Genomic DNA, 17660 nt, shown 5'->3' on the forward strand with positions numbered 1-17660 from the left:
GCAAGGATGGGACAAGGTTCACCACTTTGTGAAACACATGATTGTATATATGTATATACACAGTACATGGGGCTTGTGTGGTGCCCTTGAGCAAAGTCCTTAACCCCAACCGAGCTGCTCAGTAGCCAGCCTCAAAGAAAGTGTGAAAGAAAAACAACAAACATGGGCTCTGGAACTGTTGTCCAACCTGTTTTTATTTATGTTTTACACATCGTCGAGGTTGAGCAAAGTGCGTTTTGAACAAGTGAGAAATGTGTATAAATTATCTATATACATTATATGGTCAAAAGTATGTTAACACCAAACGTTAGTCCCATATGTGACTGTTAAGCATTTCAAAGAAAGGGAAAACTTTGTTAACCCGTCTCAAAACAACACTTGCATGTCCATCTGTACAATGAAATAGTTATTGACAGCTTTAATCATTCCTCCTGTACAAACTGGTCATGAAGAGATCCTATCCTAATGCAATACCAATGAAGGAGACAGTCCTTGTTCTGGGTAAAATGTATTCTTATTAAGTTCAGCCTAGCATATATAAGACCTCAGCAGCAAGATTTAGTCATATTCAGAGGGTAACTTCCAAAGTTTCAGTGTTGTAAGTGCTAAATTCCATTGATTTTTCCCCCCACATCCTGTGTCCTTGCTTGGCTATGACGGAGGGATAGTTTCACAAAGAGAAAACACAGTAAGTTTGGAAGATACCCACTGATCTGTCGATCTCAGACTGCTAAAGCCTCATATTAGCTTCAGCTAAACTTCTAAATGCATTTCCATACCCAACAAATACTGTGGACTTGTCCCCCATTTCTTAAATTGGAGTCACATCAGGACCGTTCATGGTCAGTGTGGACAGGAGGGAACAAATACAGCAGCAAGCAACAGTTTCAGTGAACATATGGCGTGTATAGTATTAGGACAGACTTGTGCACTGATTTTAAATGAAAGGTTCTGCCTCACAGTCACCATTTTTCTTCATTGTTAAGATGATGGATAGGGATGAGGTCAGTTCTTTGTGCAGGCCAGAAAGAAGCCCAGAAAACCATGTTTTATGCAAATGGTGTGGAGCACAGAGGTATTGTTCTGTTGAAACAAAACAGGGCTGATCCCAAACTGTTGGCACAAGTCAAAGGCACACTATTGTCTAAAGTATCACCATATGCTCTAGCACCAAGATTTCCCTTAATTCAAACTAAGATGCTTACTTCAACCTAAATAAAAATGCCCATGCTATACACAACTCTGTCCACATACTTTTGACCATATAATGTGAAGCCAGCCCTCTTTTCAAACATCATTTCCATGCAAGTAGCTTCAGGAGAATCGTCTGTTAGTGGAATGTATTAAGGCATTTTGACACAAGCAGAAGCATCTCAATGTGTGTACAGGGAAACAAGAATATTTGTAAACTGTAAACAGTGTAATCAGTATATCTGCCATGCTTTCAAAATGTACTAAGTGCTTTGAAACTTTCATAATATCAGACTGCAGTGTGTTGACTGAAACCAAGACCCTCTGCTGCCATCTGCTGGTGATAATGGTACATAAAAAGGCACAAATGTGGGGGTTTGATAAACTGTGTCTTGTCCATTCAGTAAGACCTGATCACCTTATGGCCACAGGCTCACACGTATCCACCGCCACTCCTACATCAAGCTCCTTGTCTGAGATGAGGGTAGCTCTGCACTGTGCGCTCTATCCCCTCCTTCAGACTGACCACCGGTTTGTAGCCCAGGTCCTCCTTGGCGCGGTCGCAGCTGTAGTAGTGGTGGGTTCCAGCCAGGGCCACTCTCATTGGTGTAAAGGTGGGTTTAAAGGAAACTAGAGGGCGCAGGATGAGAGCCAGCAGCCAGAAGAGCAGGGCCAGTCCATACACGAGAGCGTAGGGCAGGTGATAGCGGGGTGCAGCGTACCCCAGACCCACCAACACCTCAGACATGAAGTCCCAGAATTTAATTGGCTCATCATTGGTGATGTGGTATGGCTGAAAGTGAAGCAGATAATACAAGACTGAAGATGAAGAATGTGTGTAACCAGCGACATGATTTCATTGACAGAATCCTTTAAAGGAGACATGGTCTGCCCATTTTCATTGGTTATTAGAATAGGTTTACGTGCTTTAATGCTCAAAAAACACATCAGTTTCCTCATACTGTCCAGTGCTGCAGCTCTGTATCGCCCCTCTGTCTGAAACGCTCTGTTTTAGCTCCTGTCTCTTTAAGCCCCCCCCCCCCCTCCTGAATACCCAGCCTCCTCTGATTGGTTAGCTCACACACGCCTGAGCCAGCACCTAACAATTACAGAGCAGCTTTGCTATATAAATTCTTACGTGCTAAACTAGTCGCTTGGCATAAATTATGCAAATGTGTGACATGGTGATGTAGTGTGATGTCACAAAGTAACAGAATTAAAGGCGGGACTACTGACGAGGCCTTTAAGGAGCAGCGTTTTCTGTGGCCGACTTTGACCTTTTTAACTTTCAAGACCTTTCACATGCACAAGAACCCATTTAAACACTGAAGGAAGTGGGAAAAAAACAAAGAGGCAAAATAGGTCTTCTTTAAAACAGCAATACGATGAGGTCAGCATTGCATCTTGATTTTATTCTCACTCACTTTGCCACATGTGGGGGAGTCTGGCCTCAGGCGTTCAGCAGCCAGGATGTGGCCATGAACTACATTCTCCACAAAGGTGAAATCCACCAGGTTGGTCCCATCACTGATGAGAAGAAAGACAGAGAACTTCATAAAAAAAATGTTTTAGTACTAAGAATCGAAAAAACACGAACTAATTTAATAACTCACCACACCACTACAGCAGTCTGTGGGCTGATACATTCTTGAATTGTTAACTGTTTTTACAATGATTATGCTGAGACAAGAGCCATCTGGTTCTATATTAAATCCCTTCGACTCACCCAATGATGAACTTCATCTTGCCCCTGCGAGCCGTGTCCACCAGGATTGGAACCAGCTGTGGGTCCCGAGGACCAAAGATGCCATGAGGCCGGATGGCAACTGTGAGGAAACCCTTCTCCTTGTCACAAGCCTCGAGGACCAACTGCAACACAGCAGAGGCAGGAGAAAACATTCAACTCTGCATACTGCAAAACAGAGAATGCTGCAAGGCTGTGTCCTCTCTCTAAAGTGTGTCTGATTGTGAAGGGCATGAGGCAGATGATGCTGAAGAAAATGAGGCTAGTTGTATAAAATAAAATATGATACTGATCACATCATGACAAAGAAGGAAATTCCAAAAACTGATGATACTACCAACTAAAATCACTTAGTTTCAAAAACACCACAAAGCAATGAACCAAACAATCTTGAAATCACTAAACTCAAACAGAAAATAACTCTCTCACCTTTTCCTGCTCAATCTTGGTTTCTGTGTAATAGTCGATGGGCTTCTTGGCGTATGGCAGATCCTCTCTCCCGTTCTTAATGTCTGTCCCTTCAAACACCACACTGGCACTGCTTGTCAGGACCATTTTCTGGAAAAATGCAACACATAAACCACTAAAATGGCGTCTTGCATCTTTGAACACAAAATTTTAGGCAAAAACTAAAGGAAAAGCGCACTCTCTCATCCCCTGGCTGCCTCACCTGTACTCCAGCCTCGATGCACGCCTGAATAACTGTGCGTGTGCCCTGAATGTTGACCCTCTCAAACAGCCCGCGGTCATCGCTGGCAGGGGCTGGGGAGGCGCAGTGAAAGACCAGGGACACGTCCTTCAGAGCTGGCAGCAGAGCCTGAGGCAGAGTGTGACACACACTTCACAGCTATTGACAACTGCATCTGAAGAGTCACTGGTCCAAGTCTTCTGGGGCAAGTCCCAAGTGTTCATTGCAGAGCCCGGCCAATACATAGGGCAATATTGAGTGCTGCAGGCACGAGTCCTAAAACCCGGAAATAAGTTTGCATTTTTGCACTTCTGGTTCCCTTGTCTCAAAGTCAGTGGAGGCTTTTGGATGGGTTTTCAGTTAAATACCTCAAATAAGGTCTCTGGTTGACAAAAGCTTAAGAGATTTTCACATTTTGTTCGACAATAGTAAGGACTTCAAGTTTTTAGCTGTACACTATTCTAACTCTATTACTACTTGTAGATCTACAGATTCATACTAAAGTGCGTACAGGACTGGGTACACAGAAAAATGGATTTGCCACAGAGCTTATTTTCTGCAATAATCTAAAATCCAATTGAAAAATCCCATAGGCTTTTAGTTGAGGGAACCAGGGCTACGCTAACTTCTGGGTTAGCCTACAAAACTGCATCACCCCTGCAGCACTATGAGCTTATCACAGGTATACTGGTATCGGCAAAATAGGTTGTCCAATATGTGCTGATGTAATAACTTTTTTATTTTTTTATTTTAACTGAACATGATGCAGAAAAAAGATGCTTGGAATTAATTCTAATGAATAAACTCCTATTGAAATGTACTGTTTCAGTGCACTGATGTTATTTTGGACAAGAGAGTTCATTGTTGAGCTGTAAAACATCCTGCCTCTGTTACATACATATACAAGTGTTATAGCCATATAGCCACGTTTGAGGCATATATCTTGGCTAATATGTTGATATTTTAATTTTTTTTACTGCCCAATATCGGCCCCAAAAATCCACTATCGGTCAAACCCCAGTTCACTGACAAACTGCAAGACAACTGCAAGCATTTTAATCCTCCAACACCTGAACAATGGCATTGTATTTGAACCATATCTTAATAATTAATAACAATTAAACATTCATGGCCTACACGTCAGGTCATTTATTTATATTGTTACCAAGTCAAGGGTTTACTTTTTAGTTGTGTGTTTAGTTAACAATTTAGGGAGTCAAATCTGTCAAGGGTCAGTCATTACTACCTATTTTTATGTTTCATTTCTGTGATGTAAGTCTGTCTGATGGTCTCACCTGTGTGTCGCACAGGTCTCCCTGGTGGAAGGTGACACCGGGCAGCTCGTAGCTCTGACGGATGTCAAACACAGACACGGAGTAACCTCGGTCCAACAACTTCTCCACCAAGTGTCTGCCCAGGAAACCAGACCCCCCGATGACTGCACACCGCTTATTGCTCTGTTTGACACGCAGAAATCGATTATTGATACAGTTCGAGCTATTGAACGACAGCAGCATCATGACAGACTGAAGCACCACGAAGATGTTTTTTACTCACCGGTCGCACCCGCGTGGCCATGATGACTGAGCAGTGACCAGCAGGTGAGAGAGACTGTCAGGACTTCAAGCAGGTAACAGAGGTTCAAATGTGACCACGTGTCGCTAACTCTGACAGCGAGACAACTTTTAACAGAACAAGCACGCGACTCTTTGCTATTTACCTGCAGTCGGCGCGTGCAACTGAACCGCGCACGAGACGTGAACCATCTGAATCAGCTGAGTGAGAGGTGCGCTGTGATTGGTCGAGCCAAAGCTCGGCACAAAGGCGACGCTCGACAATAGCCAATGGTGGCGAGTATACGTCAAAGAACGCCACCGTGTAAACCAATCAGGGAACACAAAGTGATTCCTTCCGCCTCCCAGCTCAAAGACCACGCCCCCTGACTTGCGTCAGACCAATCCAGAGAGCCAGTGTATCACCATGAATATTAATGTTTTTCTCCTCCTCTGGTGTTTTTCTGTTAAAGTATTAAACTTTTCAGCTTTTTCCATTTAAGTAACATATTTCACTTAATTCTTATATGATTTTATTTTTCATATTTTACTGTCAATGTCCTGTTTATGCTTCTAGACTTTTTTTTTTTATCTTTCTTCGTATTTTTGTAGTCTAACTATTATGCTTATTGTTATTCACCACAACACAAAGGCATATGCCTCCAATGTGAAAACCTACTTGGCAACTAACTTGATTTTGATTCAAATCCTTTAATATTGAGGAAAAAAACATAAAGGAAATGTAATACCTGTTGATATCTGACTAGTCCAAATGAAACTACTGCATGAAGAAACGGGTTATAGGAGGAAAAAAGATTATGTAGTGAGACAATGATGATAGGAAAAAAGGAAGAAAAAGCTGTAGAAAAAAGGACCAAACTTGTTGGAGCTTATCTGAGAAGATTATTGAGCCATACAGTTGTGTGGACCCATACAATAATAACAGGCAATAATAGGCTATATGAGGCTAAAAGAACACAAACTTTTATATAAGTATTATCTTTTCCTTTTATTTTTATCATTTAAATTTCTAAGATTATCCTGAACTATTCCCTATGATCTTATTATTATCTATATTGTTATCACCTTCATTTTCTATTAGAGGAAGCTCTGTGACACTAGAGGGTGTATTGAGGCAGTTTCACACAGAGTATACCATTTACATTATACAATATGTAATAGGATATATTTTGCTTATAAATAAATGGAGGGGGGGTCTTTTTCTGATCGTGTCTTGCACCCCGTGATCCTCAGCAACCAATCAGCTGTTTGCCCGACTGATGCGTTTGATTTTTACTCCCATCCGTCCCCGCCTGAATCCTGCTCTAGTTCCTCAGTAGCCATTAACCGACAGGGTGGTCTGCGGGCACACAGGGTGAACAAATCAAACGTCGGGCTCCATGACAGCAGCTGCTGAGCAGCAAAACCTTTGCATGCTGTGAGCTAGAAAACGTTCATTTTCTGCGCGTTTTAGCGGCTGTTTCTGAGAAATAAACAGTCGGCTTTGAGGAATAGGAGACTACCTTATATCCAGTGTAATTAAAAGGTTCATGCGGAGCATCTGATGTGAAGTAACAACCGTTCATCATCTCCTCCTCCTTCCTAAATGATAGGGAGGCTTCATAGCCCAGAGGAAAACATTGACTGGTAGATCTGCAGTTCCTTTTGTCAATTAAATAAACAGAAACCGATGGTGAGTGTTTCTTTATAATCTTACATCTATTTTAATCTGATGCATTTGAGCCACATATGATGAACATTATTTCTTATTCTTGTAAAAAGCTGTTTGTTTTGGGGGTTTTTTCCCCTCCAGAAGCCTCTCTGATTCTGATTCTGATGTCATAATAATTTGCTCTTATTTTTGTGACTGCCACCATTAAGTTCTTCTTTTTTTTTTCCTGTGCCCCACCAGGCAACCAGTGCCAAGAGACCATCCCTGCAGGGTCCTGTACCACCTCCTCGCAAGAAGACCACCCCCAAACCAGAGCTGACCGAGGAGCAGAAGCAGGAGATCAGGGAGGCCTTCGAGCTGTTTGACACCGATGGATCCGGATACATCGATGTCAAGGAGCTGAAGGTAAAAAAAAAAAAGAGCTAGAACACTGATCACAATCACGTGTCCTGGGGTGGTGGCGGTTTTTCTCTGTGTGCCTCACTCTCCACCTGTCTCACACGGTGCCAGGTTGCGATGAGAGCTCTGGGGTTTGAACCGAAGAAGGAGGAGATCAAGAAGATGATCGTTGAAGTGGATAAGGACGGCACAGGGAAAATATCCTTCGCTGACTTCCTGGCGGTCATGACACAGAAAATGGTGGTTATCTATGTCGTGAAAAATACTACACATGCATTCCCATTGTTCACAAATTCAGTGTGTCTTTCATTTCTCTTTAGTTTTAAAGTTGTCTGATTTTGTCCTACAGATTGCACATTTTAATTTTCTCATACTGCACCTTTAAATGTTTGTCTAGTTTACCTGACTCATTGATCGTTTATCTGACTGAGGTTTGTGCATGTTAGTCTCTGAAGTTATCAGTCACAGTGTGCTGTGTATTGATAAATTCATGGCGCTGTCCAAGGTGCTGAAGTAGCAGACAGATTTATAATCTGTCAGATTTGTCTTCGATCTAATATTCTCTAAACTATACAATATAAATACAACCTGTATACTCACGATTAGGGATCGACCAATCTAGTTGCTTTACTGATTCAGGTTGTTCAGTGTTGATTGGCTATTACATGTGACGTGAAACCAATCAGATAGTGGTGTGGGCGCGACTTTGAGTGACACCACAGAGCGGTGATTACAGAGAAAGTATGCCAGCAATCGGACGCAAAAAACACAGATTCTGATAATATGAAAGATGTTGAATATTTGCCCCGATAATCGGCTGAAACGATGAACGGTCGATCCCTATTCACTATATAGAGTAGTGGCACCTTCATGATCTAAGTGACAAGTTCAACATGTAGTTGCAACAGAGTCAGAGAATCATAGAGACACACTTCTGCCTGATGTAGTCCTATAATATTTCTGTGTATCTGTGCTGCTGAATGTGCACCCCTAGAACCCACTGGGTTAACCTAACCATCCTAATAGGCCATCCCCCCTGTTATAAATGAACAAATCACCAACTGACGACAACTACATACCTCCTGCAGAATGGCACTTTGTGTTAAAACCACTCCCCGTCTCCTCTGATTTTAGGCTGAGAAGGACTCCAAAGAGGAGATCCTGAAAGCCTTCCGCCTGTTCGATGATGACGAGACGGGCAAGATCTCATTCAGGAATCTAAAGAGAGTAGCCAAAGAGCTGGGAGAGAACCTCACAGATGAAGAGCTGCAGGTAAAACGCATAACTGTGCAATATAATTAGTTTCCTATCTCCCTTTCTAATTCAGATATATGAATGTGATAATGTTCACATCCCTCCATTCTTCTTTTAATTTCCTCCTTGTATCGCGCGTGTGTGAAGGAGATGATCGATGAAGCAGACAGGGATGGAGACGGGGAGGTGAACCAGCAGGAGTTCCTGCGCATTATGAAGAAAACCTGCCTGTACTGAAGGAAGTGCATGAAATCGGGTCGGTGACGTCGAGGGGGAACAGTGGTGGTTTTACATGTGATGCTGCTCATATATGTCACTTCTATCTCAAAACGTCTCCTTATTTTTGTGTCGTGCCATACATTTTAACTTAAAATGAGGTTTCTACTGTCATATTGTACACTGAGTGGAAATGGTGTGAGGCCTGAGCACCGAGTCCGGTCAAATGCCAAATTATCCTTGTTTGATTTACATGATAATCTACATTACGTTTGCCAAAAGCAGAAAGAGAAAACTCTCCTTCTTGTCTGGAATGCTGCATACCTTTATGAAGAATACACTTATAATATTAATGGGTTTTATGTCGTCAAATAATTCTCAGTGCCTACAGTGACAAACACATTCCAATGCTTTTATTGATGATACAGTTTCATCCATTTGTAAACTGTTTGGTTTATGCTGGTAGCTCCAGTGTTTCACGTCTTTGCTGGTTCTCCAGAGAAATGTGAGTGCTGTCTCAACTCAGTGCTGTGGATTTGTGCCTGTGCCTCTCCCAAGAGGTGACCATCACAATCAGGGAAGCTGCCCGACCTCTCTGACCTGCACACCTTCCCGCTATCTTAAAAATACGGTTGATGGTTTATGTATTTTTCTTGTAGCACGGAGTATTTATCCCTCTGTATTCTTGAATGTTTTGTATATTACACAGTGACTTTAATCAGTAGATATACAGCATAAAAGTAAGTGTTTCAGCTGCAAATTAAACATATTGAAGCATTTTCTCGTCTCTTTTATTCGTCATTCATCTGTGTGTCCGGAAGTTATCGGTGTTTGAACAGCTTGACTCTGTTTTTCACTCACATCATAAATGCTTGATTTGATTCTGCTGCTGCTCATAAAAGGCGCGCTGTTTGTCTTTGAAATGCAAATGGTTGACGGGAAGATCTTGCAACCTTACCACGGCATATTGACTCAGCTATGCAACATTTCAAACAATCAAGTATATTCAAAGCATGATGCAATAAATGTGGGAAACAGGAAGATATTGCTCCTGTCATTCAGCCGTGTGTAGTTTTATGAATAGCAGCTCCACAGATGTTTGTAAGCCTTTATGACAAACTCTGGTTGTTGACATTGTTCCTGTGTGCAGCCTGCCGTATCCTTTGCTGCAGCTCCCGTGAGCGGTAGCCATAGACCAGAGGGATGAGTGACACCCCCAGGTTGTAGGTGATGGTGGTCGCTATATCAAGAGCGTCGCTGTGCAGGTAGCCGGGGATCAGGTAGCTGTTCGTGACCACAGGAACAGAAAAGAGAATGGCCTGAGCAACCTGGAGGCTCAGGGTCACACAAGCCCTCTTGGTGCAGAGCAGTCCCGCATGGATGTCCCAGCAGAGCAGGCAAAAGCATCCCAGGATGGTCAGAAAACAGAGAGGCAACACCACAGCTGTGCCCACCGTGCAGTAAAGCACCAGGGCCGACGTCCCCGACAGGCAGGGTGACATGATGAGAGGTCGACAGCGGGGGAGGGTAAAGTTGACCTGGATGGTGTTGAGGCTGATACACAAAGCCACACCTGAGAGCACGACTGCCAACGTCCATATGGCTGCAACAGTTCTCTTCCTCTGACGACCCATGAGGGATTCATAGCGCAGGGGCCACTTGACAGCGATAAAGCGGTCCACGGCCAGAGCAGTGCTCAGAAAGAGGTCCACCTGTGCAAAAAAGAGAAGATGATGATGTAGATGCACATGTCAGTTTTGGCTTTTAGCTGCCATGTCAAGGTTAGAGAAGGGCAGTTTTCATAATAGGCCAGTCTGATCAGGAAGAGAGTAGATCAGAGCCATTTTTAAAGAGTTCACCAGGTAAAATTAGTCTCTTCTGTTCCTTACTGTACTGCCCACAGTAAGGTCCAGTGTGTAGGATGTAGTGGCATCTAGCGTTGAGCATTAAAGCATGTCGGAGAACCTACAGTGAAACTTCCAACTATCCTAACTATCCTTTAATCTTTCTCCTGAGTAATTCTCATGTGTCACCGTGCAACCTTATGTTGGAGATTTTTTTCTATTTCATCTTAAAAACAATCCATCTTTACAAAGAAAGGGTTACAGATCGCTGCAAATGTTCGTCCTGTCCATGCTGGTTTTTTGAAGAAATTCCTTTCTGATGCAGTTTCAATGTAAGAGATTCACAGTCCCCAATAATATCTCAGTGTGGCCAGAAAAGATATATAGTCAGTGTTTTACAAACCAGTGAGCAGGCCTGGATAACAACGCAGAAGATCAGACACTGGATCACAGGTATACCTTCTCTGGATCTCAAGAGAACTGCTGTGACTGTCCAGAGAAGCTGCTGAAATGGTAAAGATAAAGATTGTTTAGCTCAAAAGTCAAAGAGCACATTATCATCATCACCATCATCTCAGTTATTAAGAATACTTGGAGTACCTGGAAGTTGTCACACAAGAGGAGGTGTGTGAGGAGCAGGAAGCGAGTGTGTCTGAGGAGTGACGGGGAGCGTGTGATGACCAGGAGTAGAGGAACACTGAGTACGGTGTTCAAGATGCAGCTCACACACATGCTGACCATCTTCACCTGGTGGAAGACGGTGGAGTTGATCTGTGTCTGGGACTCGAGTGTTGTCGCATTGCAGTTGAAGTCCATGACATGAAGCTCCTTCTGATCTGCCTGCCAGATAGTTTTGTTTCCTAGTATGAAAAAATGCAAGCCATCATCACCAGGGTGGCTTAAAACCAACGTTTTACCTCATCTCAAATGGAGGAAAAGATGTAACAGACTCACCGTCACGTGTTTTAAAGATCCTCTCCTGTTTTGAGCGTTTCAACGTGACACAGTACAGCAGACACATGTTCAGAAGTCATTTTCATCCTGATGTCTGGTTGCGACTGAATCCCCCTGTTAAGTGCCAGCACGACAGCTTGTCCATTTACTCAGCTTCACCATGTCAACGTGCCAGACCTCTGGCCTCAAAACCTCATCCCTGTGAACGGTGATGTGTCAACAGCCAGTGTTTGTTATCAGGATTACATTTGTGTATTTATACAAAAGTCAGGGACAATAATAATACATCTGTAAAGAACTGTGTTCTACCTGTCAATATTTGCCTGATAGCAGAGGCGCAGTCATGGAAAACATAACGCCACCCGCTCTCACCCACACACGCATTTCCATATTTCTGTGAAATATTTAGAGATGCTTCAAACCTGGACTAAAAAATAATGTTTATTAGAAGGCAGCCTTCCATTACTGCCATAAATCTCTAACTTGGATTCATCAATATAAGACTTTTTTTTCCCAGTCATCCACTGTGAAATCAAGTAGTTTTTTGCCCACCTCAAGCTTTTGGCCTTGTTCCACCTCATGAGAGGCGGTTTAGAAGACCACTAGATGAAAACCTTCTTTTGACAGGGATTTTGCTGATGCAAAACTAGATGCTTTTCTATCTTTCAGGGAATTAAGCTTGATGTATTGATCTTCTTGTGGTGGGGTCACGTTTTGGATAAAACTGATCCAGCTTCTGAGAAGCATTTAAATGTATTCAAGCCATTATTTACTTAACATGTTCTGGCTACCAGATCTGGACCTGTGGCCCGTAATTCATTGCTGTATGTGGGCCGAGTGTAAGTGGCTGTGTGGCCCATTAGTGGACCGGACCAACAACTTTGCCAGGTGGGAAGCTTTGTCAAATTGCTGGAGATAACATGTCAGCAGGTTTAACACAAACGTGGAGGTCATGCCAAGTTAAAAGTTATAAAAAAATAAAAATAGTATCACATTTGAAACAAATACAAAATAGAAGTATCTCGACTGGTTGTCTCAAGACTAACCTCCAAAATCTTTAGCTCTACCTCTGCGATCATAAATACACATTTACTTAACTAAATTTAAACGCTGTAGATACGAGGCAAAATCATTCTGGAACAGTTTTCTTGTGAAAACTTTAAACTATTCACAAGACACATAAAAACATCAAGTGTCCATTTAAAGTACAGTCACATATTGAAACTTTATTTAATCATAACAGGAAAGTCAAACCAAACAAATAAAAACACTGTATTGATCCGAATGAAATTTCCCTTAGCAATTCCTTAAAAAAACTCATCTCCATCATGAATTAAATAACAGGAAAACACATTCACACACAGAGAGAAAACAGTAAACACAGAGACTCAGGCTCAGTTTTTCCAGTTACAGCACATCTAGTCTATAATCACATACTGACAGATATTGAAATGACGACATTAAAAACTGAAAAATAGATTTGATATTAATAATCACAGCTGCTCATTTATGTAAGACTAGTCCACTGAGGTATTTCAGAGATATTTCCTGTAGTTGTGCAGCTCAGTCCGTGGCTGTAAGCACAGAAAATACAAAGATCTCAGCTCTGACTGAGTTTAGTCTTGGAGGCAAAGTCGGCACTCAGTTTACGCATTACATCCGCATGGCTTTGTCCCGCTAGCTCCTGTCGAACAGTCCTAAAATTCTCTTTGACAAAGCTGGCAAAGGGTGTGGGAGCACGTGGCTTGGACGGCGTCAGCAAGACCAGTTGTCCTGTGCAGAGGGCGCACACGAACCTCTGCGTGTCCAGTGACTTGGAATGTCGTCCGATCCTGTGAAGAATCACGGTAAAGATTAACACAGCAGTCTGTACATACAAAATAACTAACAAAGAATAATATGAGGTTTTAAAAACATCTGAAATCAGTCAGACGTACGTATTCTGACAGCGGGTGCACTTGTACTGGAATTTGTACTTGATGTCATAACTGTGGCAGCGGGTGACCATGGGCAGCTCAGGATGCGCCAATGTGGACTTGCGAGCATACAGCTTCCAGAAGTTCCCGTGGCCGTCCCTCACACCATTAATCAGCCAGGTTGCAGCGTGACACATCTCATGAATAAGTGTGTCTCTGAGACGATCTTGGGGAGGGGGACAACAATGAGAAAGCGATGAAGAGAAAATGTTTACCATGCATAACAGATGACAGTGCATATCTACACACAGATAGTTTATTATTTAGTCTATCTGGCTTAAAAAGAGCTCTACCTGCAGAATCACAGACTTTCTCTGACAGTTCTATGCGAGCATAGCGGCTGCCTCCGCCTCGCTCCTGTCCCGTGATACAGTAACCGGCTGTTTTCCGCATCTTCTTATTCCAAGTCACTGACATGTCGACGGGGAGCTAGAATCCATGACAGACAAGGAAAAAGAAAACGTACAATATGTGAATAAAGCATTTAAACAATGTAAAATACAGATGAGTGACAAAATGAACTTGTCCCTATTAAGAGTATGAAAATTATGCTTTTGCCTTTGCAGTCACTAGATCTTAACCCAGTTGAACACTGTGCAGCTTTTGGACCAACATGTTAGACATTGTCCTCCACCACCATTATCAAAACACCAGATAAGGAAACTTTTGCAAGAATGGTGTTTTTCACTCCAGCAGAGACTTGTAGAATTGATGTAAAGGCAAACTAAAGCTATTCTGGCAGCACCATCTGGTTGGTTTTTCCTTTAGTTTGTCACCCATCTGTGTATTTAAACCTTCAGAATCTGATGATGATTCTAAAAACTTCAAATGAAGCAATAGAAAAACTATTTTTCCTCACCTTACTGTCAAACACACTGGTATTATACAGCTGGTAGAGTTTACTGGTGAGTTCTTCCTTCTTCTGCTTAAAATTGAGGCTGGGGCTAGGGTTTGATAAGGACTGCAAGAAGCACCCTGGGGTCTTACACAACGCAACCCTAAAAAGGAAGAGAACAGGGTTAACTGAAGCCAAAAGAATATGAGAGACAAACTCAGTGAGAGCCAAAACACTTCTAAGACCTCCTTTACAATAAAACATTAAAACTTTGAAAAAAGTTTGTCCAACATTCAAATTTGTACATAAAAACTGGTCAACAGATGTACCTGCTGGTGGGGCCGTGTCTGGGCTCTGTCTGACTGACTTTGGGCTTCGAGATGGTGGATTTTCCAGGTGTCTTCACATGCAGAGGTGTTTCTCTTAACGATTTAGAGGCTGGGGTTCCCTTTACAGGAGGAACCGACACAGGAGGCTCCTTATTGCATTCTAGATTTCAGAACAAACAGGAAAACTATAGTTATCATCCTCACAACTAGAAAGAAACCAAGAGGTAGAATGAGACAATCCAAATCAAACAGTTACCTGTATTCTTAGGTGAGAATGAGGTGCTAGTGAACTTGTTTTTCCTTTTCAGTCGCTCCAGTAAAGATGTGAACTCCTCCTCAGAACTGGCCGAGTCATCAAGCTTAGTAGGTGCTGAGAGAGTGCGTTTGGGAGAGGCCAATGATGTTTTGTGGAGAGGAAGCGGAAAAGGAGAGAAGACGGGCAGTGATGGCGAATCCTCCTCTTTATCAGACAGCACAGCATTTATCTTGTTAGCCTTCGGCGGGGGCTTTGAGTGACGAGTCCTCCAAGTGCTCTTATCCACAATATTGTCATCATCATCGCTGTCACTAACAAAGACTGGAGAGTCACACAGAGACAGTGGTCTCATCAATGGACGCTGGGCTGCTGGAGTATTGCTCTTTGTAGGCACTGCAAAACAGTGGACACAAAACATCACCGTTTCACACAGCCAGACATGTGATATTTTCTTTTAAATATAAAAGAACATCAGCACTGATAAGGTCCTTCAAAGTTACCTTTAAATAATGGTTTTCTCTCAAAGTCATCATCTGATGAGAAGTCATCCACTATGAAGTTTTTGAGGCTTTACGGGAAAAAAAACAAAAAAAAAAAGGGAAACAGATAATCAAAACAAACCTTTCCAGACAGTGACAATGGATTTGGAGGGGAAAATGTCATAAACTCACCTATCTTCACTCCCACTCTCTGATATTTTCTTAGGCTTGCCGTTAGGGGTTTTTACTCGTTGCAAAACTTCAATGTGCAAAACGAGTATATGCGAGAGAAAAATGTAACAGACAATATAATTATGTTAATTATCAGACTGTTGACATTTGATTTATTGTCAGTGGTTACATATATAGAAAACCGTACCCTGCAGAACAACCACTTACATGTCTCGAAGCTGCCGTCATCGTCCGAGCTCACCACAAGAACAGTTGAACTAAAAAAGAACAAAACATGGTTTAGAAGTTCCACAACCATGACCAAAACTTTGATGAGACAAACAAGAGGCACAGATGAAACTAGAAACAACACAGAGATGTTTCTTTACAAAAACATTTTCAGTGCACTTCATTTTCATACCTGGCTTTCTTCGCTGCACTACATGGTTTCTGTGATGTAGGTTTAGCTTTTGGTGTAGCCCTTCCAATGAGAACTGGGGAATAAAAAATAACATTCATGCATTTGCAAGCTGTGTCACACAATTTAAATGTACAAGATTCCCCTAATTTAACTCACATTGGTCAAAGTCATCATCACTAGACTCGATTAAAGACTTGTTCCTGTAATCGTTGCCCTTGAAGAAATGGTTCTCCTTCTCTGGATCATCTTCACTGTCAGAGAGGACAAGCTGGGCAGGTGATTGATGACCACTGGTGGCAGCATGACGAGTCTTGCCAATCGTGCTTAGTAGCTAGAAATGATGAAGACGGATAGATTTCCATTATAATTTATGTAAACATCCCCAGCATTTAAATAGGGCCCCAACTAAAGATCACTTTCATGATTCCCTGATTAATATTTTCTTCAAAGATATGCCAAAAAAGCTTCTTTTTTATATAAATCCACTAACTTTTCCTACGATTACTTGTTTTATTGAACCAAAATCCAAATATATTCAGGTTGCTATGATATATAGCAACAAAAAGCATCAAATCATTACATACAAGAGGCTGGAAAGCTTGGCATTGTTGCTTGAAAAATATAATGACTAAAATAACTAATCCATTCTCAAAACAGTTACAGATTAATTAGCTGCCATTTGATTAGCAGGTTAATAAAATGCGCTACAGACCTTTTTTTCTGCTTCGTCCAGTCCTCCTTTGTCGGCCCATCCCATCTTTTGAGAAACTCTTTCAAATAATCTGCAGGTGTCATTATTCATAGTTCCCTCTTCTCTGTGAAAACGGTACACAAAGCAGGACACAGACATTTAACATTTAAAGTACGGCGCTAACGTCAAACTTAAGGTTTATAAGATAATATAATGCCCCTAAAACCAAATTAAGGATAGCTACCCTAATCCCTGGTTAAATAAATGTAACCAGTTGATTATTGTATTCAGTTAATGTAAAAACTGTATTAACAAGACGTTAGCGTTAGCTTTACCGTTAGCGTCAACTTGTTAGCTAACTAAAGCTAATTGTTAGGACTCAAGCTAACTTTTTGAAAGTATTTCAGCGTTGTCTGTTTGTATATACGACATGAAATGTTCTTAGGACATAAATTAAAACACAATTCACTTGAGACATGATTACCAAACTCGCTTTTGTTGTAGATAAGAGACAGATGTGAAAACGGAGATGGTGGATTCAAATCCTGCGCTCCATGACACCGGAAGTCGTCATAAAACATTTGACCAACCGGAACGTGCTTCAAATGACATGTGACATTCTAACCACGCCCACCACCGTAGGACGGATATAAATAAATACATTTTAATGGAGTATTGTCCCGTTCAATTATGAGGCATGTACACTTCATTATTTCCATTTAATACTGCATTGCTACTTTAAAACGTCTACTGTTAAACATCGTATGGATTTAGAATATTTGACGTGTTTTTGTTAATGTTAGTTCAACACGTTGAGGCAAAACAATCCAACAAAAACACAATAAGGAGCTTTTCCAATAATCAGCTTCTGAAGTATTAAAGTTGAGTAGACTTTGCCGACTGCATGCCAGATTGAATGCAGGGCGTTTACCTGTAATTTCTGCAGTAGACCACATGTACCTGTAAATGTGATGAAACATTTCAATG

At 41.8% G+C, this 17660-nt stretch overlaps 4 protein-coding genes across 6 annotated transcripts; 1 reads left to right on the forward strand and 3 right to left on the reverse strand.

Moving 5' to 3' along the window:
• Positions 1–176: 176 nt before the first annotated feature.
• On the reverse strand, positions 177–5401 carry nsdhl (NAD(P) dependent 3-beta-hydroxysteroid dehydrogenase NSDHL). Its single transcript, XM_084352318.1, has 7 exons — positions 5181–5401; positions 4919–5080; positions 3606–3752; positions 3365–3493; positions 2918–3060; positions 2616–2718; positions 177–1984 (listed from the first exon to the last, which is right to left on the reverse strand). The coding sequence occupies exons 1-7, from the start codon at positions 5199–5201 to the stop codon at positions 1652–1654; spliced, it is 1038 nt and encodes a 345-aa protein (XP_084208444.1). The 5' UTR covers positions 5202–5401; the 3' UTR covers positions 177–1651.
• A 1142-nt stretch (positions 5402–6543) lies between these two features.
• cetn2 (centrin, EF-hand protein, 2) lies at positions 6544–9495 on the forward strand. The gene is made up of 5 exons (XM_084352797.1): positions 6544–6869; positions 7089–7253; positions 7359–7487; positions 8382–8519; positions 8649–9495. Exons 1-5 carry the CDS (start codon positions 6867–6869, stop codon positions 8736–8738), a joined length of 525 nt encoding a protein of 174 aa, XP_084208923.1. The 5' UTR covers positions 6544–6866; the 3' UTR covers positions 8739–9495.
• Positions 9496–9826: 331 nt separating this feature from the next.
• On the reverse strand, positions 9827–11377 carry LOC311256926 (olfactory receptor 10G4-like; the record flags this gene model as incomplete). Its single annotated transcript, XM_084352338.1, has 3 exons — positions 9827–10429; positions 10965–11066; positions 11162–11377. The coding sequence occupies 3 exons, from the start codon at positions 11375–11377 to the stop codon at positions 9827–9829; spliced, it is 921 nt and encodes a 306-aa protein (XP_084208464.1).
• A 1344-nt stretch (positions 11378–12721) lies between these two features.
• Positions 12722–17255, reverse strand: gcna (germ cell nuclear acidic peptidase). 3 transcript variants are annotated; one of them, XM_084353336.1, is made up of 13 exons: positions 17167–17255; positions 16695–16797; positions 16139–16313; positions 15983–16055; positions 15790–15839; positions 15583–15649; positions 15412–15479; positions 14912–15304; positions 14656–14815; positions 14351–14489; positions 13785–13920; positions 13453–13657; positions 12722–13347 (listed from the first exon to the last, which is right to left on the reverse strand). In XM_084353336.1, exons 2-13 carry the CDS (start codon positions 16782–16784, stop codon positions 13116–13118), a joined length of 1788 nt encoding a protein of 595 aa, XP_084209462.1. In that variant the 5' UTR covers positions 16785–16797; positions 17167–17255; the 3' UTR covers positions 12722–13115. The 3 variants fall into 3 exon arrangements, with proteins under 3 accessions (XP_084209462.1, XP_084209463.1, XP_084209461.1); XM_084353337.1 differs by having other exon boundaries at positions 14912–15232; positions 17158–17237; XM_084353335.1 differs by having other exon boundaries at positions 17158–17237.
• Positions 17256–17660: the final 405 nt, after the last annotated feature.

The sequence above is a fragment of the Pagrus pagrus genome (genome assembly GCF_965226575.1).
Source record: "Pagrus pagrus genome assembly, chromosome: 5".
Taxonomy (NCBI): domain Eukaryota; kingdom Metazoa; phylum Chordata; class Actinopteri; order Spariformes; family Sparidae; genus Pagrus; species Pagrus pagrus.

Excerpts from the sequence above, each read along its gene's own strand:
- gcna (XM_084353336.1), bottom strand. The coding sequence starts at position 16,784 with ATGAATAATGACACCTGCAGATTATTTGAAAGAGTTTCTCAAAAGATG. Across the intron at positions 16,314-16,694 it reads TGGACGAAGCAGAAAAAAAG|CTACTAAGCACGATTGGCAA; the intron begins GTCTGTAGCGCA and ends CATCATTTCTAG. Across the intron at positions 15,650-15,789 it reads TGACGGCAGCTTCGAGACAT|TTTTGCAACGAGTAAAAACC; the intron begins GTAAGTGGTTGT and ends TGCACATTGAAG.
- nsdhl (XM_084352318.1), bottom strand. The coding sequence starts at position 5,201 with ATGGCCACGCGGGTGCGACCG. Across the intron at positions 3,494-3,605 it reads GCATCGAGGCTGGAGTACAG|AAAATGGTCCTGACAAGCAG; the intron begins GTGAGGCAGCCA and ends GCATTTTTCCAG. Across the intron at positions 2,719-2,917 it reads AAGATGAAGTTCATCATTGG|TGATGGGACCAACCTGGTGG; the intron begins GTGAGTCGAAGG and ends TCTTCTCATCAG.
- cetn2 (XM_084352797.1), top strand. Across the intron at positions 7,488-8,381 it reads CGGTCATGACACAGAAAATG|GCTGAGAAGGACTCCAAAGA; the intron begins GTGGTTATCTAT and ends CTCTGATTTTAG. Across the intron at positions 8,520-8,648 it reads TCACAGATGAAGAGCTGCAG|GAGATGATCGATGAAGCAGA; the intron begins GTAAAACGCATA and ends GCGTGTGTGAAG.